Source organism: Tinamus guttatus, unplaced genomic scaffold (assembly GCF_059628265.1).
Source record: "Tinamus guttatus ecotype Peru unplaced genomic scaffold, ASM5962826v1 Tinamus_guttatus_pri_ptg000602l, whole genome shotgun sequence".
Classification (NCBI taxonomy): Eukaryota; Metazoa; Chordata; class Aves; order Tinamiformes; family Tinamidae; genus Tinamus; species Tinamus guttatus.
This window is the reverse complement of record NW_028289136.1, coordinates 2764856-2785896: the sequence shown is the minus strand read 5'-3', so window position 1 is coordinate 2785896 and position 21041 is coordinate 2764856. Positions and strand designations below refer to the sequence as shown.

At 38.4% G+C, this 21041-nt stretch overlaps 1 protein-coding gene across 2 annotated transcripts; it reads left to right on the top strand.

The window, feature by feature from the left end:
• Positions 1 to 640: 640 nt before the first annotated feature.
• SYTL2 (synaptotagmin like 2) lies at positions 641 to 19048 on the top strand. 2 transcript variants are annotated; one of them, XM_088534952.1, is made up of 14 exons: positions 641 to 3875; positions 4068 to 4959; positions 6347 to 6445; positions 7502 to 7555; positions 8442 to 8489; positions 9647 to 9741; positions 12265 to 12384; positions 13460 to 13629; positions 14264 to 14366; positions 14756 to 14926; positions 15489 to 15567; positions 16490 to 16589; positions 17305 to 17510; positions 18589 to 19048. In XM_088534952.1, exons 1-14 carry the CDS (start codon positions 726 to 728, stop codon positions 18732 to 18734), a joined length of 5433 nt encoding a protein of 1810 aa, XP_088391078.1. In that variant the 5' UTR covers positions 641 to 725; the 3' UTR covers positions 18735 to 19048. The 2 variants fall into 2 exon arrangements, with proteins under 2 accessions (XP_088391078.1, XP_088391077.1); XM_088534951.1 differs by having other exon boundaries at positions 669 to 3927; positions 4156 to 4887.
• The last annotated feature ends 1993 nt before the right edge of the window (positions 19049 to 21041 follow it).

The window sequence follows — 21041 nt, the reverse complement described above, 5'->3', positions numbered from 1 at the left end:
TGTTAATAAGATCTTTTTTTTTTTCTTTTTCTTTTTTTTTTTTTTTTTTAAGAATTAATAATCAGATTATATCCTGGCTAGGCATGTTTATCATGGACAGTGAAGGTGAAATGATGGCACTCAGTCAGCACTTCTGTCTCAAGATCGGACAGTTCTGTCTGCGTGAGAACTGAAGCATTTTTGGAGTCTTCTTGGTGACTGTACTTGCTAGTAATGCAGTCGTGACTTGGGGATTTACCCATGTAACGAAGCACAAGCATCCTTCCACTTGCCCCCTTCCACTTTGCTATTTCCTTTAGGTTATGGATTAACCCAACCTCTTTCCCCTTTATCTCTCCCATCCTCCTGCAACCGTAACACAGAAAGTAATAGGACTGTACTGCAAAGAGGAAATCTTAATGGAAGATTTTTTTTTCCAGTTCGTTGCAGGCTGTATGGTTCTTCCAAAAACACCGGGAACTCTTTTCTCTGCCAAATGAGTAAAAACTGAAAGATATTTTTGAAATGAATTTACAGTCTAATGTCCCATTCCTAACTCTGACAAATTTATTTACGTTGCAGACCGACATCTGCTTTCTGCTGAGACAGAAGCACGTGAGGTGTCAAATAGTGATTCTGCAGGTCTTCAACAAGGTAAGCCTGAGCTTGTTGAGGAACAAGATGCTGAAAACACTTGCAAGCCTGACAAACCAGCTGCTGAACTTGTGGAAGCATCTGATGAGCCCATGTCAAAAATATTAGATTGGTTTAAAAGAAGTTCTGGTTCTGGGGATAGGAAACCTAAACTGGCCAGCTTGCAAGGCAGGAAACCCAAAGAGGATACGGACTTCTCAAGCAGAAAAGCAGTTCTTGCTACAGATCATAGTGGGCCTTACATGGATGGAAAAACCCAAGTTACAGAAGAGTCACTGTTTGGAAAGACTGAAAAAATGAAGAGTGTTTCTCCTCCTTGGAGAAGAGACGCAGCTCTTCTCCAAAGAGAAGACACACAGCTGATAAGAGAGAAGAAGAAACCTAAGCAAGGGGAAAGGAATGATAAAGAGAGTGAGGAATCACTAACTGGATTTGTCTGTAGAAAAGGTGAAGAAAAAGAATCTGATAAAGAAATCATGCAAGAAAGTAAAAAATCAAGTCTCTTAGAACATCAAGAATACAAGCAGCCACCTCAGACATGTGAATCAGAGAAGGCAATTAGAGAAAAAAGAAGAATCAAGGAGATTAGAGAATTCTGGGAAAAAACTATCCCTGGTCCAAAACAGAAAGAAGCTGATGTCAGTATTAATGCATCAGACAGCAGCATGCTAAAAGGCTTCAAAGAAAATGACAAAATAAAACCCACAGCAGGATACTTATCCAATGGATTGCATAACCAAAGCAGCGATATGTTACAAAGAACTGAATTAAGTGACAAAAGTCAGCCTTCAAGAAATGAACACCAAAACTCTTTTGAGTTAGAGCCAGGCCATGCAGTTGAAAAACTAGAAACAATACTTCAATCTGATGGTGAAGTTCATGGATGTACAAAACCACCAAAAAACAATAACGTACAGCCAAGAGTTGGTGTAAGTTCATCTTCCCCAGAAAGCAAATATGAAGATGAGAAAGAAATGTTTCAAGGAAAAGGTGTTTCTTATTCCCAAGAGAAGCCCAAATTCAAGGTTTGGTCATTAAAAGAAAAAATGAATGAAAATTTCAAGAATCAAATTTCAAATCCTTCACAGTTTCAGAGTTTGAGAAATTTCTGGAATACTGAAGTGAAATTACAGAGCCGGATTGATGAGGGAGATGTTTCTTTGCCAAATCATGTTAGTTCAATAACCTACCAAAGAGAATCAAAGGAAGACAAAATAGGCAGAGGTAACCTGAGCAAACAAGAGTTGAATCAACAGCAAATACGAGAATCTGAAAGAGAAAAAATAGAGAAAATAGATCCTGAAGTATGTAAATTGCCATTAGAATCTTCAACCCCTAAAGGTCTGAATGAAACAAAACCAAAAAGTGCATATTTGGAGAAGACAAACAAAGAGGTAACTATAGTGTGGTCCTCTGAAAAGAGGGGAAAACCAGTTAACTATCAAAATCAGGAGCAGTTTGACAAACAATATGATGACATAAATGAAACCGCAGAAAATACGGTTCAAACAAGCCATGAAAATAATGAACGTAAAGATGATTTGCGGAAACTGCACAGAGAAGCTTTAGCAAATCAGTCTGGAGGGCTGGAAATGACAATATGTGATACAATGAATTCTCTATCACAAACTAGTTCGAATGTACAATCAACTTTACAGCAGGATATGGCTCATTGTACAGAGGTAAATGAGACCGTAGAGAGGTCAGTTGCTCCATCCAAGCCCAGCGGACTGAGTTCAGCTTTGGAGAAGCTGCTGAAGGAGGCCACTAATGCTTCACCACATGAACCAGAGAGTTCAGACCATGCAGTAGCTAGGGCTGCTGAGATGCCAGTTGAAAGTGTGGCCCATCAACATGATGCAGAGTCACCTCAAGAGGTCAGTGAGACCATAGAAAGAGCAGTTGCTCCATCTAAGCCCAGGGGATTGAGTTCTGCTTTGGAGAAGTTGCTGAAGGAGACCTTCGAAATGTCACCTCCTAAGCCAAAGATTTCAGACCATGCAGTAGCTAGGGCTGCTGAGATACCTGTTGAAAGTGCGACCTATCAGCGTAATGTAATGTCACCTCAGGAGGTCAGTGAGACTATAGAGAGATTGGTTGTTCCATCCAAGCCTAGTGGATTGAGTTCTGCTTTGGAGAAGCTGCTGAAGGAGACCACCAAAACGTCACCTCCTAAACCTAAGGTTTCAGACCCTGCGGTAGCTAGGGCTGCTGAGATACCTGTTGAAAGTGTGACCTATCAACATGACGCAGAGTCACCTCAGGAAGTCAGTGAGACCACAGAAAGAGCAGTTGCTCCATCCAAGCCCAGTGGATTGAGTTCTGCTTTGGAGAAGCTGCTGAAGGAGACCTCCAAAACTTCACCTCCTAAACCAAAGGTTTCGGACCATGCAGTAGCTAGGGCTGCTGAGATACCTGTTGAAAGTGTGACCTATCAGCGTGATGTAATGTCACCTCAGGAAGGCAGTGAGACTATAGAGAGGTTGGTTGTTCCATCCAAGCCTAGTGGATTGAGTTCTGCTTTCGAGAGGCTGCTGAAGGAGGCCGCTAATACTTCACCCCCTAAACCAAAGAGTTTAGACCGTGCAGTAGCTAGGCTTGCTGAGATGCCAGTTGAAGGTGTGACCTATCAGCGTGGTGCAGAGTCACCTCAGGAAGTCAGTGAGACCGTAGAAAGAGCAGTTGCTCCATCTAAGCCCGTTGGATTGAGTTCAGCTTTGGAGAAGCTGCTGAAGGAGGCTGCTAATACTCTACCACATGAACCAACGAGTTCAGACCGTGCAGTAGCTAGGGTTGCTGAGATGCCAGTTGAAGGTGTGACCTATCAGCGTGGTGCAGAGTCACCTCAGGAGGTCAGTGAGACCATAGAAAGAGCAGTTGCTCCATCCAAGCCCAGTGGATTGAGTTCAGCTTTGGAGAAGCTGCTGAAGGAGACCTCCAAAACTTCACCTCCTAAACCTAAGGTTTCAGACCATGCAGTAGCTAGGGCTGCTGAGATACCTGTTGAAAGTGTGACCTATCAGCATGGTGCAGAGTCACTTCAGGAAGTCAGTGAGACCATAGAGAGGTTGGTTGTTCCATCCAAGCCCATTGGATTGAGTTCTGCTTTGGAGAAGCTGCTGAAGGAGGCCCCTGAAACTTCACCTCCTAAACCAAAGAGTTCAGACTGTGCAGTAGCGAGGGCTGCTGAGATGCCAGTTGAAGGTGTAATCTATCAGCATGATGCAGAGTCACCTCAGGAAGTCTGTGAGACCGTAGAAAGAGCAGTTGCTCCATTCAAGCCCCAGGGATTGAGTTCTGCCTTGGAGAAGCTTCAGAAGGAGGCCGCTAATACTTTATCACGGGAACCAACGAGTTCAGACCATGCAGTAGCTGGGGCTGTTGAGATACCTGTTGAACGTGTGACCTATCAGCATGATGCAGTGTCACCTCAGGAGGTCAGTGAGACCATAGAAAGAGCAGTTGCTCCATCCAATGCTGAATATGATATATTTAATATTAATTTGCAGAAGCTTCTGAAAGAGGCATCTGAAATGCCATCTCCTGTTCTGAAAGATATAGATAAGGAAATGCAAGATGAAATCCAAATGAGACAAAGTACATATTCTCCCTACCAGCAAGAGAGAGATCATCCTCAAGAAATAAAAGAAACAATCAAAACCACTTTTGTTTCAACTCATACAAACTCTGAAGTCAGTAATTCCCTGGAAGAGCTTCTTAGGGAAGCATCTGAATATTCTCCAGTGTCCAAAGAGTTGCATGGACAAGAAAAGTTTCATGATCCTATGTCTGCATCAAAAAAGATTACTCTGTCCATGACAATGCCACCGCATTATCATAATGCTCCAAGTAACTATCATACAGAGATGAAAATAGATATCAGGAGGGAGACTTTGGAACAAAATGCCAAAAGTTCAGTGTCTGATTGCGTGGCCGATGATGTTAAAGCTTCTGATCTCCCTAAAAGAAATGTTACATTTTATAAAAGGGAACAGAGAAATATGGCTCCAGGAGATGTTCCCCCCGCAGAAAGAGAGACCAAGACAATTACAATCAAGTTGTTCAAGATGAATGAAAAATTAAAGACAGGTGGAAGCAGCACACCCTTGGTTGCTTCTGAAAATAATTCAGAATTAAAAGCACCATTGAAATTCAGAAGAACAAGCACACCCCTTAAGGATGAGAGTAACTTCCCTCAGCCAGAGGCAACACAACTCTGCCTAACATCTCATCATGACAATGAAGAGGAAGGTGGCAGCTCAAGTTTGGGATCTGAGTTTTCAGATGAAAACTCTGATTCCCAGTCTGGAAGCAGAAGTTCAACTCGTGAGCTGTTTAATTTCTAAAATTCGTGGTGTTTGGTAGTTAACCATGGCTACAATTTTTTTAACAGCCATCTTGAAATATGAGAACTATCATATGAGATCAATTCTGTGATACTTACTTCCTTTATTGAATCTTTAGATATTTTGGGGGTGGGAGGGACAGATTAGGTGGAAAATGTTGTGATAAGCACGTACTGCATTGAGTAATCTTTTTTGATTAGGTCAAGCCTAGCAAAATTAATCAATTGTATGACTTTGCATACCCTATGCAAAGGGTGCTTTACCTTTTGCTTCCTCCCTTATGACAACTCTTTCAATTTAGTAACATTGTATTGCTCATATATTGGTATTTCTTTTAAACATCCAAAAAAAGATGAAGTAAAAAAAAAAAAGTGACTTTATTTTTTTTATTCTTGTTAGCTGTTTCTTGAAAGTAAATTGGAATGGCTGGATATGAAGACAATACTGAAATATATTATTCCAGAGAGAACTTAGTGCTATTTTAATTTCGTATTGCTACCTGTTGCACTAAAATATTGTTGTAAAGAAGAAGTGATCATTTACCAGGATTTTCACTGTTTGGTTAGATGACAGTTCTAGTCCATGGATAAAGCGTGGCAGTCATTGAAGAGCTTAAGGCAGAGGAGATACTTTCTCAGGAACAGAATAAAAAGGCTACACTGGGAATTGACTTTCCTTGCATGGAGAAACTGAGAAATCTGTGAAGTTTCAAGGGTCTGCCAACTAACCGTGTAGCGTTTTATTTAAGTGAGATACCAATGAAAGTCAATGAGAACTCTGATCTGCATGGCTGATAAGGAAGAGAGAAAGAGACTATGTTTTAACTCAGAGTTACAGCGTTGATCTCTGCAAGGCCTAGCTGGTTGGCTGGTGGGGGCAAAAGTGGGATAGGGAGAAGAGTCGGAAAAATAGAATTTTGAAGGAGCTGGATCTGCTTTGATATTGTCCTGGGAGACAAGTACATGCGAATTCCAGGAATCTGAATCTCTCCAGCGCTGGGTTTCTTTATTCAAGTATTAAAATAGAAGCTCATTTTCACAGGGGAGGAAATAAAAGGACAAATTTACACAGAGAAAAAGCAAAACTATAACTTTTTAGGGCTGATTCATAACATAACTCATTTTGAACATCTGTATCATAGAAGAATAGTATAATTTCTTACTCCTTTATCTTTAATTTTGAAGTAACTGAATACAATGCATCCCTCAGTTTATGACAGTGGATTTATTGTGTATTTTCACTGAATGTTCATTGTGCTTGCCAAAGGTCAAAATAGCTTTCTGTGACAGATCAGTTGTTTCTTTAGCGAGCTGTTTAAAATGGCATGTCCTTGGTGTGCAGTGTTCACATGTTTTGTCTTGTAACAGGTTCAGAAGAATTAAACCCTGTTTTGATGGCTTTGAAAAGGAGTGCAGATAGGAAAGTGCCTTCCAAAAGTCTAGAGGACATTCCATCAGCCACCTCAAGTGAGCACAAAGTTGTCTGTGTCTCCTATGCCCCCCAGTTTGGCTTAACTATGTTCACGCTGTTCTTCCACAGAGCTTTGCCAAATAACATTTTAGTACCCTGAACCTTGGCAGGAGATTCACTTTGAGAAAATAAGTAATTTTTTCTAAATACTACTCTCTATACTACTTACTGAGAAGCAAAGTAAGACATAAATATGGATTTCACTTTAAAAGTACTTCGTGTGCTTATTCAGGAAGTGAATTTTGTTTTCAGCTTCTGCTTCTGTTTTGAAACAACACTGGATTCAGGAAAAAAAAACGCATTATTTTAATCACTGATGAACTATTTCTTGGATAGTGCGAAAGTCTTACGTAGCAGAAGTATTGGCAAATACCCAAACTAGTAATGAACAAGAATTGCCCTTCTTTCTAGGCCACTTGCTTGGAACAAATCAGTAGAAGTATGAAAAACTCTACTTAGGAGTTTCAAGTGTTTATTCTAGCAGTTAATATAACCAAACATGTATTAGAAGAAGCAGTGAAAATTTGCCTCTGTTTATTGGACTGTGGAGTTAATTTTAGGCCTCCATCTGCAGTCCCATAAGATTTTTTTTTGTTGTTACTGTCTCCCTTTATCCTGCCCATCAGTGTTCTCAGTATTTTTTTTTTTATGTTTTCATGACTTCTTTCATGAGAAGACATAAAATGACTGTATATTTATAAACTGGAATTCGGAGGCATAGATTTTGAAATATGTTGGCTGTTGTGGACAAATTGCTCCTCTAATATTACTTACGCTATTGCATGCATCTAACTAGTTCGTTGTTTATAGGTATAGATGTACTAATATTGCTACAAGAACACTGAGAGAAGCTGTGTCAGTGATTACATTTGAGATCCCTTCTGGGAAGCAGACTTGAAGCACTGCACTAAGTAGAAAGCATTTCTTGAATTTAACCATGTCAGCTCGGGGGTTTGCCCTCACTCCTACTAACTCCGTGGCTACCACTGCAATCCGTTTTATTATACTGAACAGCAAGCTTTCTAACTATGTGTTACTTTTTTCCTGCACAGATAAAGGAAAAAAAAATATTCCAAAGGAAGAATTAGCTCTTAGTGCTGAAGATGGTAAATATATTTTGTGTCTGCATGGAAGTTTATTCTTTTTTCGATGTCCTCTGTTTGTTAGTGAAAGATTTTTCCAAAGTTAAGAATTGTGTTTTCCTTGTAGATTGTTTAGCTTCAGCATGACTTAAATGCTTTTGTAGATTTTATTGTGTTATTTTATTCTTAAGTCATGTACTTATTTTATGTCCTACTGTTCCTGTAGAAACTGTGCCATCTATCAGTGCATTTCAGGTTTTGATCATTTTGCGTATGAAAAGGTTAATAAAGTCTTTGAGAGCCTTGAATATTCACCCAGTTGAAAGACTGATGCCATTTAAAAATTAAATTTGCCTGTTCATCTGTTGTGTTGTAAGGTGAAAGATTGACTTTTCCTCACACAGAACACCCTTCAGAATACATCTGTTGAAAACGAACCTCTCCAATTCCCTTTGTCAATCCAGCAAAGTAGAATTACTTACTCTAAGCAATAGATGAGTCACTGGACTGTAACTTTGCTTTGAAATAGAGAGCTGAGTGGTAGACCCTACTGAAAATACGCTGTAATGTTAGTCTGGAATATGCGGTTACTTAGCAGAAAAAAGTGGCATTTTTTTGGAGTCGAATTTATGGAGGGTGCAATTTTGGAAACATAGGCAACACAATCAAACTGAGGAAACAGAATCAAGCAAATCCTCTTGAAAATTCCATTCACGTTTTTGATTCGCTTAGCTTGTACGCTGTTGTTCCCTTCGTTATGATCCAACTCCTCAGGAGAGCGATGTAAACCAGAAAAATACAGGGTCTTGGGAAAGCGTGAGACTTTCCACACATAAAATATATTGATACTATTTATAACATTGCAAAGTTTTTGCTCCTGAGTGACTGTTGTCAATACTGCACTGAGCAGATCTGAAACCTGATCAGCCTCGAGAGAGGAATGGAAATGCAGCAGGAAGTGAGTAACAGGATTCTTTCACTAGACAGTGAAGAGATTTCTCCACTGATACCTAAACTAATAAATTAAAAATCTTTTTTTTTTTAAAAAAAAATAACTAACAAGTTATACACCTAGACTAAATGCTTGCCAAATGGGAAACTACATCTAACTGCATACTGACAGTAACTGATATGTTTAGTGCCAGTTGAGCTTCAATGCCAAAAGCTTTGGAAGAGCTTGACTTATGCCTTGCAAACAATCCCGTCAGGGATTTTTTTAAATGCTTAAATTTATGCAGTAGTTGAGTGTCATTGTAGGTGGCTGTTGCTAAATGATTCCATGCTAGCAGATACTGAGTATTGGCGTATTTTGCAATGTGCATCCAGTGCAAACGCCTTTAATATGTGGAATTTTAATATGTTGTTAAATATGAATAAGGTTGGAGCACAGAAAATTCTGAGAATTGTGGGTTTACTGCAGACAGGATTTTTGCAAGGGTGACTTGTGCACTTAAGCTTTGTACAGTGAAATCATCAAAGAACACAAAAGTAAAGTTCATTAGAGCTACACAAAAGTTGAAGAGATCTGCTGCAAGATATTGGGATATATTATCTAATTACCAAGGAATATTTCATTATATAACTCCCTAGGAATATTTGTAACATCTTTGTTCAGCTCTAAACATGGCTTCATCTACACAAATATTCCTATTGCCATTAATGAGACTGAGTAGATAAGAGAGCAGCTGGCTGGTATACCAACTTTTTACCAAGAACTTACGGTGACTTTATGTCAACAGTAGTAAGGTTAGTGTATAAACACGCTCAGCCTTGTTCTAGAAAGAAAAGCTGAAAAGTAAACTGATTTTTTTTTCACTGTGTTTGATCAGAATTTTCTTGTGGCGCCTGTATTTGTACATGATGTCTTGCAACATGAAAACTTATGCCAGACAAAACACTGTGGCCAGTGTTACAGGAGATGTCAAAATAGATTGTCCTAGCCATAGCTTACGTGAGTCCGATGAAGGGAAGCTTGCATCTAAGTTGTAAACTGGTTGTGCATGTGCATGTGTTTTATCTGAAGTTGTTTGTTTCTAACCATTCCCTGCTATGGAATCTCACTCTTTCGATGTACAAACGTATTTTTGAAACTTTTGAACTGCCGCTGCTCTTTAGTTTCCGCAGTGCCTCCAGAGCCCGAGAAGCTGTTCTCGAATCCTGAAAAACTCAAAGGACTGAGCAAGTCAGTACCATCATTCCTACAGGACGAGGTAAGTTTTGTGTTCAAAATAATGTAACTACAGCTTTCCTTTACTGTGGTATTATCCATTAGGCAGATAGTAATTTTCAGGGTTTGCCAAGTTTTCTATTGAATAAGTTTGTAGAGCAACTAGGAGGAGGTGATCACAAGCAGCAGCAGACTGTGGTTGATTGAACGTTCAGAAATTTTTAGCCCACTAACCACAGATTTTTTCCTGCTGTACAAGTTGACATATAGAGCATGTTTTATCTCAGAGGCTGAAGCATTTTTTTTTCTAGAGTGTACAGTGTTTATAGGCTAAAATAAGCCTGCAAGACTGTATGCACTATGGTGGAATGGCACCATCTGGTGACCCTTCTCAGAAAGGTATTCACTTGATGTTCTCTCCAGGGATCTGGATTTGGGTACCTGGCTGTCTTTCTCTATGTAAACAACCTTATTTTCCAACAACATACTGTGACTTTTTACATAGCCTTAATTTAGTTTGTATACTTTATTAAAAAAAAAAAAAAAGACTACAATGAGGGGCCTTGGAAATGTGAGTGTTAACTGAGAGCTTATTCCCAATCTGACACTGATGTTTGAGGGTGCCTAGTCTTCACTCTGCCAACAGTGGGTGCATAGAAGTGTGGAGGCTGTAAATGGGCCAAGCACCAAGCTCCTAACATGCACATCCGAAGTAGAGAGGCTGAGTGTTTCTATACAGATATTCTTCACTGGTCACAGGGCATGGAGAACAGGAAATTCTTCAGCACTGTTAAATTTGGATAATGCAATAGGTCCCTGCAGTTTTCTTGTGCACCTCAGTAAATGATTTACATGTGAATTTGTGTGGCTACTGTGCACATGAAACCCCCTCTCCTGCCCTGCAAGCTGGCAGCAAATCCAAGTTACAGGTGCTGTCTTCCAGGTCTCCCAAATGGTGATATGAACACCTGAGTCCTGTCAATGATGGATCTGCATTAGTGGACACAGGAATAGGTGTGACACAGGAATTTGGGTCATAAATACCACAAAAAAGTCTGTTATTAACCTGCTATGACTAGAGTCAGCAGAAGTATCAATATTTTAGGTTGTTTCTCTAAAAACAAGCGGCTGACAGGGCCGAAGGGTCACCTTCAGGACTATGCTCTGCCCTGCCTTCCCCTGCTCTTCCTCTGAAAGTTTGAACTATCCAAAATGCAATGAAAGAGCTTTCTTCAAGTGCAGAAGTCAATACCGTTCAGTGTCTATGGACTACACCTCTTTAAGTAAAGATTCTGTAAAATTACAGCCTTTCAATGCCTTTTTTTTAACTCTCTAAAGCAGTACACAGTGGACAAATCAAAAGATTAGTAGCTCAAAGTGTTGGAGCTGGCATACCAAGCAAGTTTGAAATGTGCAGCTGGGCATCTAAAAATAACCAGTTAAAGTTTCTGGTTATTAAATCAGTTAAAAAATTGACTGAGGTGGTTTCTGAATGAAGCAGTCTAGTACTAGACTGCAGTCTGGAAACCACGGACTGTACATCATCTGGTCACAGTAGAAATGGTTTTAAGATGGTCATTTGTGATATTCTAAGAAATTCTCAGTACTCAAATCTGTTAATCTGTCCTCCAAATTGGTCTTTAAAAAGGTAACTAGTCTTAAAACTGTCTTGTAATACCTCTTTGATTTTAGCTTGATAAGACGTGGTTTGTATATTATATAGGTGTAGTCAGAGAAGCTATGATAACAAAATGCTTATAATGACTTATTCAAAAACATTTCTATAAATATTATTTTTAAAAAGTTTGTAGAAAATAATGTTTACCAATTGCATCTGCTAATGGAAGGTCTGCAACTGCTGCAGTATAAAGGAGGGGGAAAGCCTTGACATATGTTCACAGCTGGAATATGGGGTGGTAGCTTGGGGTAGCGTGTGGAGGTTACGGAGACGTCGTGTCTTTTGTCTAGGGAAGACATGGAGACAGAATGAGTTTGTGAGCACACAGTCTGACCAAGTAAACCCAAACTATAGTTTCTGCTTGCTCCCTTGCAATAAAGGTGTTTTCCAAAAGCCAGTTGTTGTATTCAGTGCTCTTCTACTGTGCATGGTATCTCCCAACTAACTGTCCTAAAGATAGAGAATTGAGAAGTGATGGAAGTGTGTGTGTAACAGAAATGGCCCTTTCTGTAAGCAGAAAGGGCCTGGTGAAAGGTCTGAGCATCATCATTTGCAAAATTTTATTAATAGTGTAGTGAAAATGAGATTAATTGTCCCAATAAAATTAACTTTTAACTTTCTGTTGCTATTTGAGATTAAAGAAAGAGAGGGTAGTTGCATTACTGCCTCAAAAAAGGCTTTCCATCTGAAAAATTCCCTTTCAACATTTTTGTAAGTGTGTGAACTTTTAAAGAACATATTGATTATTAATGTTGTGCTCCTAGGGGGGTTAAATTCAGTTTTTTACAAGTCCCAATGTGCATTTTTTAAATTCTGTTTTATAGTTATTAAATGTTTCTTATGACTGCATAGTGCCTACATAGACTTTCTTTCTGTGATGTTTTTTAGAGTGATGACAGAGAGACAGATACAGCATCAGAAGGCAGTTATTCCTTTGGCAGAATCAAGAAGAGTCCCAGCTCTCTAACCAATCTTAGCAGCTCTTCTGGCATGGCCTCCTTATCCTCTGTATGTAAACCAAAGCCTTGTTTTAATGGCACTTTGCTTGCACTAATCTCTCCTGCTGCATTCCACTTGCTTTCTCATTCCCCTTATCTTTCCTTCCTTGGCATCTTTGTCTCCTTCCTTCCTTCCATCTGCCACATGAACCCTTGCATGGAGTTCCTTTAACAACAAAACCGAATGCCCAAAGCCACTGTTATGGTATATAAATGGAACCAGTTAATTCTACTTTTCTTTTTTAAAGGCCGATATTGTTGCATTGTTGATTCCTCTAAGCAGTATTGGATGGATCATATTTTGTGTTTACTATAGTTGTATACTGGAGCCTGCTCAGGACTCCACTGTGCTGGGAACTCTACAAAGAAAATACTGAACCAATACTGTCTCTTTACCCAAAGAGCTTGCAGTTGTAGCGCAAAATGAGGGGCAATGTGCACAAAGCAAGTGTTAAGAAAGGGAGCAAGAGAAAAAAGACTACGTGAAAGGAGACAGTACTGGTGTGGGGCAGTGATTAAGTCAGTGACTGGTCAACCAAAAGTCATTAGGTTATGTGCACTTCATGGGAAAATAAAAATTTGGGGGAAAAATAGAGAATTTTTTTGTAAAAGAAAAATACCTCCTTTTTTACTTCATCTAGGTTTAGTTTTCAAATATGCGTTATTCAGATATTTAACTCGGTCTTACTTCATTTGTAATTTTTTGTTGTCGTTATTTTCAGAAGACCCGATTCCTTAAAGTCTAGGCTCTGAAAAAATCAGCTTGAAAGAGATCTTTAAAGTGTCTGATCACAGGCAGTCACCATTTGTGCAGCATCCTGTCATTTTACTTCTATCTTAATGTCATATTCACATTTTTATAGCAAGATTGGCCTAACACCTTTAAAAGTTATAAGTAATATTCTTTGTTAATCTGCTTGCTGAGAAGCTTGTATAATAGCCTCCCTCATGTTTCTTAATTACATCTTAAAAGGCCACAGCTGATTTCTTTGCTGTCTCAATTCTGAGCAGAACTTCTACCCTGATCTTGAAGTATCTGGCCAAATTCAAAACCTAAAAACTTTTCCTCCTCTTCTTTGATACAGGTAAGCGGGAGTCTAATGAGCATCTATAGTGGAGACTTCGGCAGTGTTGATGTGAAGGGGAACATCCAGTTTGCTATTGATTACGTAGAGCAGCTGAAGGAGCTCCACGTATTTATTTGCCAATGTAAAGACTTGGCAGTGGCAGATGTTAAGCAACAGCGTTCAGATCCGTAAGTATAACTAGACTATATGTATTTTTCCTGATAGAAGTTTGTTTTAGTAAATAAATGAAGAAAGCTCCTTTTTATTTTTATCACTATCATATGTTGGATTAAACAACCAAATAAATGAATGAAGAGGCTATAATATGCTTTCCATGGTTGTTGCCTCTTTGAAACGAATACAGAATCACCACTGTAAATTACTGCATATATTAGCTTTGGAAGCTGAAACCTTTAATAATATGAAACTCTACTCTTAGGTTTTAAATTTAACTTTCTGGATGGTCAGTCTTGTTTGATAGGTGTCCAAGAGAGTAAGAGCCTGTAAATGTTAGATCTGTGCATACTGTATTTAAGCATTGTGCATTTGTATGGGTTAAGGAGAAACTCCAACAGCTTCTGTGATTCTTCCTGACAGAGAAAGGTTATGTCCTATTTTGGAAAAATAAGCACTATTTATATAACTTTTAAACCACTCTTTTAGATAGCACAAGCTTAACAAATAATGACTAGTGAAATGGAATTACTTTATTTTATAAAACCATTGTATTTTATTTTTCACTCACTTGTGTATTTTGAATGGGGAAGTTGGAAGGTGGTTTTTTTTTTTTTTTTTTTCTTAATCTACCTGTTTAAATTTTAGGTATGTAAAGACTTACCTACTTCCAGAAAAATACAAGCTGGGCAAGCGGAAGACCTCTGTGAAAAAGAAAACTTTCAATCCAGTTTACAATGAAATTCTGCGGGTATTTATCGAACTGTTACTAGACAAAAACGCCGGTGATATGCATGAAATATTATGAACTTTTCAGTTCAAGTCCAGATGCTCTCAAAACAGGTGTCTGTTTATTAAAATGAGATGCTTTGCTCCATAAAAGTACCTGTTTCTTTCCACTAATGGATACAACATGGAAACTTTGCTTTGCCTATAATATTTACAAACAGACCCAAGTATGAACTTAAAATGTTTTAAAATAAGATTAAGACATGAAAAGAGCTTTGTTTTGAAATTAAGAAATGATTAGTTATAGTTGTATGAATCCAGGCTTATCTTCTCCAACCTTACCACTTTCAGACAAGGCTTTGATTAAGTTCCCACTGCTTTTTTCTTTCTTTCCTTTCTCCCTCCTGGCAGTATAAAATCGAGAAGTCGGTCCTAAAGAACCAAAGGCTCAATATCTCTGTCTGGCACAACGACACCTTTGGGAGGAACAGTTTCCTTGGTGAAGTGGAGCTAGATTTGGGAACGTGGGACTGGAATGATAAAACAAACAAGCAGATCAACTGGTTTCCACTTAAGCCAAGGGTAGGTTATTAAAGTTGGGTTATTTGGGTTGTATTTTTCACTGTGTAAGTGCAAGACCAAGTGACTGTTTACTCAGGCCTTATGTTCTGCAGGTCTTTCAAGCAGAGAAAATAATTTTTGTACCCTTTAGAATCATTTCATTCACTTTAGTGAACAGAAAATACAATTCTGAGGCTTCCATTAGTATAGTAATAGCCAACTATTTTAATAATACACAAAAATTTCTCAAAGACTAAGGAGTGGGAATTTCAGCATACTTCATTATGTCTTGTTGCTGTAATAGATATATAAGGGCACTTGTTTTCTGAATATATAGTAGGTCTACTGAGAATATGTATCCAGTTTAGCACTGTCAAGTGCTTAGGCTTGCCTTTAAATCTCTCAATGTCCTGTGAACTGATCCAAGACAGAAGGGTAAGAAAACAAGAAAAAAAATCTCTTGTAGAAGTCCAGCTTGTTTCTGCAGGAAAACTTTGCACAGTAAACTGTGAGTGTGAACTGCAAGGTTTGTGGGTTGTGATTCTTTATTTATTTATTCATTTGCTTGTTTTTATTATTTCAGGCTTCAATGATGGCTCTTGAACTGGAAAACAGAGGGCAAATGAAAATAGCCCTCCAGTACGTCCCACAGCCTGTTGGAGGTACACATTACCTTTGTTTGGGTTTGACAGGCCTTTGGGGGATTGGGGCTTTTCTTTTTAAAAACAAATCAAAGCAAAACAAACAACAACCCTTCAGCCATCTTTTTTAATATAAAAGCATAAATTTGTCTTGAGGGTCAGTTTCGTCATTAATTCAGTGTAGGATCCAAGGCCATTTTGTTGTCTTTATTGTTGTTACAGAAGAAATTTTAATGTTGTGGTTATAATTGTTGTAATCTATTAGGTCTGAAATGCAGTCTGTGCAGATAACAAAGTGTCTAGTTCCAATATAAGTAGAAAAATCTCATTAGAGAACTTGGCAAATGTCTTGAGGTGGTGAGAGCAGAACAAGACCTTTCCTTTCTAAAGTAGGGTGGAGGGGGAACTTAGGATACAGATGAATTAGGACCTTCAGGCATCTATAGTAATCACCCTGATAAGCTTCTGAGTCTTTAGAAAGGCAGTAGGGGTAAAAATGACTGTTGAAGATGAGAAAAGGTCAAAAGTAATTAGACTAAGGTAAAAGACAAAAAAAAAAAAAAAAGAAAAGGAAATGAAGGTTTAAGAGTGTTCTTTTTTCCCTAAATTCCTGTTCATGGCGGGAAGAAAGTACTGCAAAGAACAAATAATACTTCATTCAGTTTTAAATAAAAATAATACCATGTAGTTGCAGAAGGATTTGTGACAGAAAGGGTAGAATACCCCATCCAATTGGAAGCAGAGAGGTTGTGTCCAGAGTAAATTTGGAAAGACATGCTCTCAATTTTCATGATAAATGTTTTTCCCGAGTTTGAAAAATTTCTTATTTAGCAGTTTTATTCTCCATCCTCTCTCTCTCTCATGCATTGTGCAGAGTTTTTACCAAATATTGTACTGGGAGGAAGTATTCAGTACTGCTGTATGTCTCCTGTTCTGTTTTAAGGAAAAAAGATTCCAACCACTGGTGAGGTCCACATCTGGGTGAAGGAATGCCATGACCTTCCTCTTCAGAGAGGCAACAGGCTCAACTCTTTTATTAAGTGGTAACAACTGTGGTTATAAACATCACATGCAGTGACCTAATAATGCTTTCTAATCCTCCATTTTTTTTCTTTAAATTTAAATTAAATAACATGTAATTAGTGCAAATCATCCTGCAGGACTGACTTAAACCTTCAATATGCTAAGGATATTGGGAAGGAGAATATTGAGCTGGAATCATTTCTTTTATAGTCCTTATGCTTTCACTTTATTTCCTTAGCTGTTTAGTGGGATGGCTAGTCAACATTAAATTAGGTCTTACGTCTGCTTTTAGCTGCACTTAAACACAAAAGGTTGTTGTGAGAGTACGGTTTAGCTTAGCAAACCACAGGAGACAGGAAGGAGAAGCACGGTTGTGTTTCTTCCTCCTGTCTTTCCACAAACACATTAAAAGCGAAAGAGAAGCGTAGCAAGATGGCTGGGAAATCTCTGGCAGCAACAAACAGGTTTCAGCTTCACTGTTGATGATCCGACAAATGAGCGGCCTGGGGTCTCCTCCCCACCTGCCTTCCTTGCCCTTGGTTGAAGCCCATGGGTGGACACATCCTGCCAGTACTTCTTGGAAGGGGCTGAGAATGCAGCCTGTGGCCTAGCTCCAGGCTGCTAAAGCACCACATTATGACTCTCCAAGAATAGTGTAAATCAGTAGCTTTTTGCTATTCAGTGTGGTTATTGCACTCTGTGCTGACCAAACTGATGATGCTTTCTCTTCCAAAGTACCATTCTTCCAGATACTAGCAGGAAGAGTCGTCAGAAAACAAGAACAGTGGCAAAAACTGCAAACCCAGTGTTCAACCACACCATGGTCTATGATGGCTTTAAACCAGAAGACCTGAAAGAAGCCTGCGTAGAACTCACGGTCTGGGATCACCACAAACTAGCCAACCACTTTCTGGGAGGTCTCAGGATAGGCCTTGGAACAGGTATTGGGCTCTTAGCAGATTAATCCTTCAATTACTTAGTCTTTGTTTCATTTTTTCACCTTTCTGTTTCTTCTCGTTTTGCAAAGATCACGGAACAGCCTTTCAGCTATTTATTTAGTAAAGAGTTTCATTAATTTATTTACTCCTCAGCCCGGATACTGTAATGTAAATAGAAGAATTATGATGATGGATGAGAATGACTGACAAGTTAGGAGAAACTTTAGAAATAAATCTGTGTTTGTCCATTCATAGTATCTGGTGCTGTTGGAAGCACAGAATATGTGGTATCTGCACCCAAAATCTTGATAATCTTTGACAAATTTACACATGCAAAATAGGGTACATGGTGTAGAGACCATCTGGGTGGAGATACAAGGAGAGATAGAGAATGCCTGGTAAGTCTTGGAGATATTGAAAAGGAATAGAGAAAAGATGAAAAATATTACTACTATGAATGCAAACAATCATTTAGCATAAAAGGCAGTATAGGAAGGTGAGTTGATAGAAAAGTTGCAAATGTTCTCAATCTTTATGCTTTGTCCCTTGCTTTGCCCTCTTTGGTCTTGGGGAGGGATGTGTTTGGAGTCCTTTCAATGCAAGTTAAAAATGACTTCTACCAAAGGAACTTCTTGCATGGTTTATAAGCAGAACCTAAAATAAAAAATAAGGGAGGAAGTCTCAGACTGAACTTTGGAGTAGCCAAGCTTGTATTTCAATACCAAAATTAGGGGCCTATTTTTTTTAATTCCTCTTAGATGTTAAGTCTCTGTATGTTGTTCCATCTATATGAAAAATAAGCATCTAACTGAGGCCTAAGCCACTGTATTTATTATTCTGTGTTGGGCTTGTGACAAAATAAGACAAATAATAATGCACACATACAGAGGAAAAAGATAATGGTTTTTTTCTGTGCAAAGCTGACAGTAAGTACATTTGACAGAAGTATAAAGATATAGTACTTTCAATATCCAATTCGATATTTTTACACAAAAGGTGCTGATATGATTATCTGCTCTCAAATTTGAAGCATATTAAGAGATTAATGTTTCTCTTAAAACTGTTTTTTTTTCTTTCTTAGGTAAAAGCTATGGAACTAAAGTAGATTGGATGGATTCTACTTCAGCTGAAACTGCCCTGTGGGAGAAGATGATGATCTCGCCAAACACATGGATAGAAGATACACTACCTCTCAGGATGCTAATGGTTGCAAAATTGACAAAATAAAGTGACTTTTGAATTGTTATTGCCAAAAAGAAGCCTTGGGAGTAAAAATAAAGAGGGGAGAAAGTTGGAAGAGGAAACCAGTAGCTCTTTTGATGGTGTCTGTTCTCTTGCTGTTCTGTTTTGTGCTATCAAATGTCATTTTTTATTTCAAATGAAACTGCTGTCTGCAGATTATTATGTAAATTTAGGGAGTTCTTTCATTTTTTTATTCACCGAAAATGGATTCCAGTAAGATTGCACTTACAGGATTCAGTGGTAGAGATAGCTGTGATATTTGGATGCTGGTATTGCCTAAATGAAGTGGGTTTGATTCCTACATCTAAACTGACAGCAAAAGGGCAAGTCTTTCTGCGCCACGCTGGGCTTTTTTGTGAGGTGTTAAAAAAAAAAGGCAAATAAAATAATAAAAGCAAATAAAATAAAATAGCAAAAGACTGGGGGTTGTTACATGACCACTAGTGCAAGTAGAGAACTGAATCCTCTTTAATGCTATGCCAGATCTCTCCAGCATGAAGTATGAGTGTGCAGAATTCATTAAAATATTATCTAGGATGTATTTCTAGGATGCAAAAGTACCTTGTTTGACAAAAGAAACATCCTGTGAGGTGGTACTGTTGATGTTCTGCCCTGCAAAGTGCAGAGAACTGTTAATTCCAATGACGAACCAGGGCCATAGTGAGTCTGTATATACATGTACTAATCACCTCGCTAAATATATTAACCTTGCTCTTAAATGCCGAAGGTATTGAGAGCATTTTTTTTTTCAAATTCCATCTAAATTGCCAGTTTTAATGATGACAAATATGTTGGCTATTTATTTTGTAAAGCATATTCACTATCTGTACCTGTATTTGTTGGCTTTTTTTGTTTTGTTTTGTTTTTAAAAGAAAAAAAGAAATTTATCTGTACTTTAGCACCACCATTAGGAGACTGCTGGGATTCTGGTCATCCTGGTTTAGTGGCTTTGCAGCATATGAAATAGGAGTGGAATTTTCACATGTAGAAACGCCAGTAACAAAAGCTAAATGCATAAAATACAAAATGTATTACATTGGTTTTGTTTGTTTGTTTTTAATAAAAGCAGTCTATTAAAGCACCATGGGGATTCCGTGTTCCATTAAAAAAGTATTTTTATTAGCAATTCAGTACAGAACGTAAAAAAAAATGCAAGGGAAAAACACTTTTCAAAATAAATGCACATTTATTTGCTGCAGTTGCATAGGTCTAGAAGCTGTTAAAATGCAATATTTCCTTAGAGAGGCAAAGGGGGCAGTTGACCTCTTATCTCAGTTGCTGAACTTAATTATACAGCAGTAAATGTATGGAAGACTTGGTATTACACTCCATGAGTGTGGGGGAAAGGGACGGTGTTGTTCAACCTACTGGGGAACGCTCTTTCTCTCCAATCAACAGTCTATGGGAATTACAACTGCCCAAAGTAGGTCTTAGTCTCAATCTCATGCTGCTTCAGGTGTTTTGGATGAGATGGATAGTCAGTGCAGATTCACTTTACTATGGAATTTAAATATATCACTTGGTCTTAAAATTGTTTGGGGACTTTAGAGTTCAGATGGGGTTTGAGGCTCTGGAGTTGCAGGCTAAAGTCAGCTGTGTTCTATATGTAAAAAAAACTGCTGCTAGTTAAAAATGGAACTGCCATAAAGATAAAATGTCTAGTTTATGACACTGCAGATCTTGTATTTTGGTCAGACAGAACATCTTCTGTCTCATTCTCTTAAACCATCCTAGAACATGACAAAGCTGCTCCCAACCACATCCAGTGTATCAAAACGCAGTTTAAATGTTGAACAGCTCCACAGCAACTTTACTTGTGCACCTGTAATTGGTAAGATGACTAAGTAGTAACACAGCAGCATTACGCAGGCATCCAGGCATTGAATCACATAAGCAAAAATTAATTCTCCCCTCTAATCCATTTAATGCTGTTTACGGGACACGCTGAAAACAGAGGCTATTTTATGCCAACACAGATCACCAGAAACAAATATGATCCTCCCTTAATGCTACTTCCAAATCTACAGGTGGTCAGCAGAGGCAGTCACAGCAGAATTATTGGGAACTATACTAACACTTGATAATAATGCTATATGTTTTAAAACTAATTTTCACTGTTAGAGTCTGTATTAAATTACAGATCTTTAAGATCTTTAGCAGGTCTTCTGCAGCTGTGCTCTTTTCTGCTTTTTGTTTGTTTTACTCTTTTATGGTGTATTGTCATACACAAGAAAAGTTAAAGCTGTCCTGGTGAGAGGAACTTCAGTGTGAGGAAGGGTTGCAAGCAAAGCT

Excerpts from the sequence above, each read along its gene's own strand:
- SYTL2 (XM_088534952.1), top strand. The coding sequence starts at position 726 with ATGTCAAAAATATTAGATTGGTTTAAAAGAAGTTCTGGTTCTGGGGAT. Across the intron at positions 14,927-15,488 it reads GGTTTCCACTTAAGCCAAGG|GCTTCAATGATGGCTCTTGA; the intron begins GTAGGTTATTAA and ends TTATTATTTCAG. Across the intron at positions 17,511-18,588 it reads CAGGATAGGCCTTGGAACAG|GTAAAAGCTATGGAACTAAA; the intron begins GTATTGGGCTCT and ends TTTCTTTCTTAG.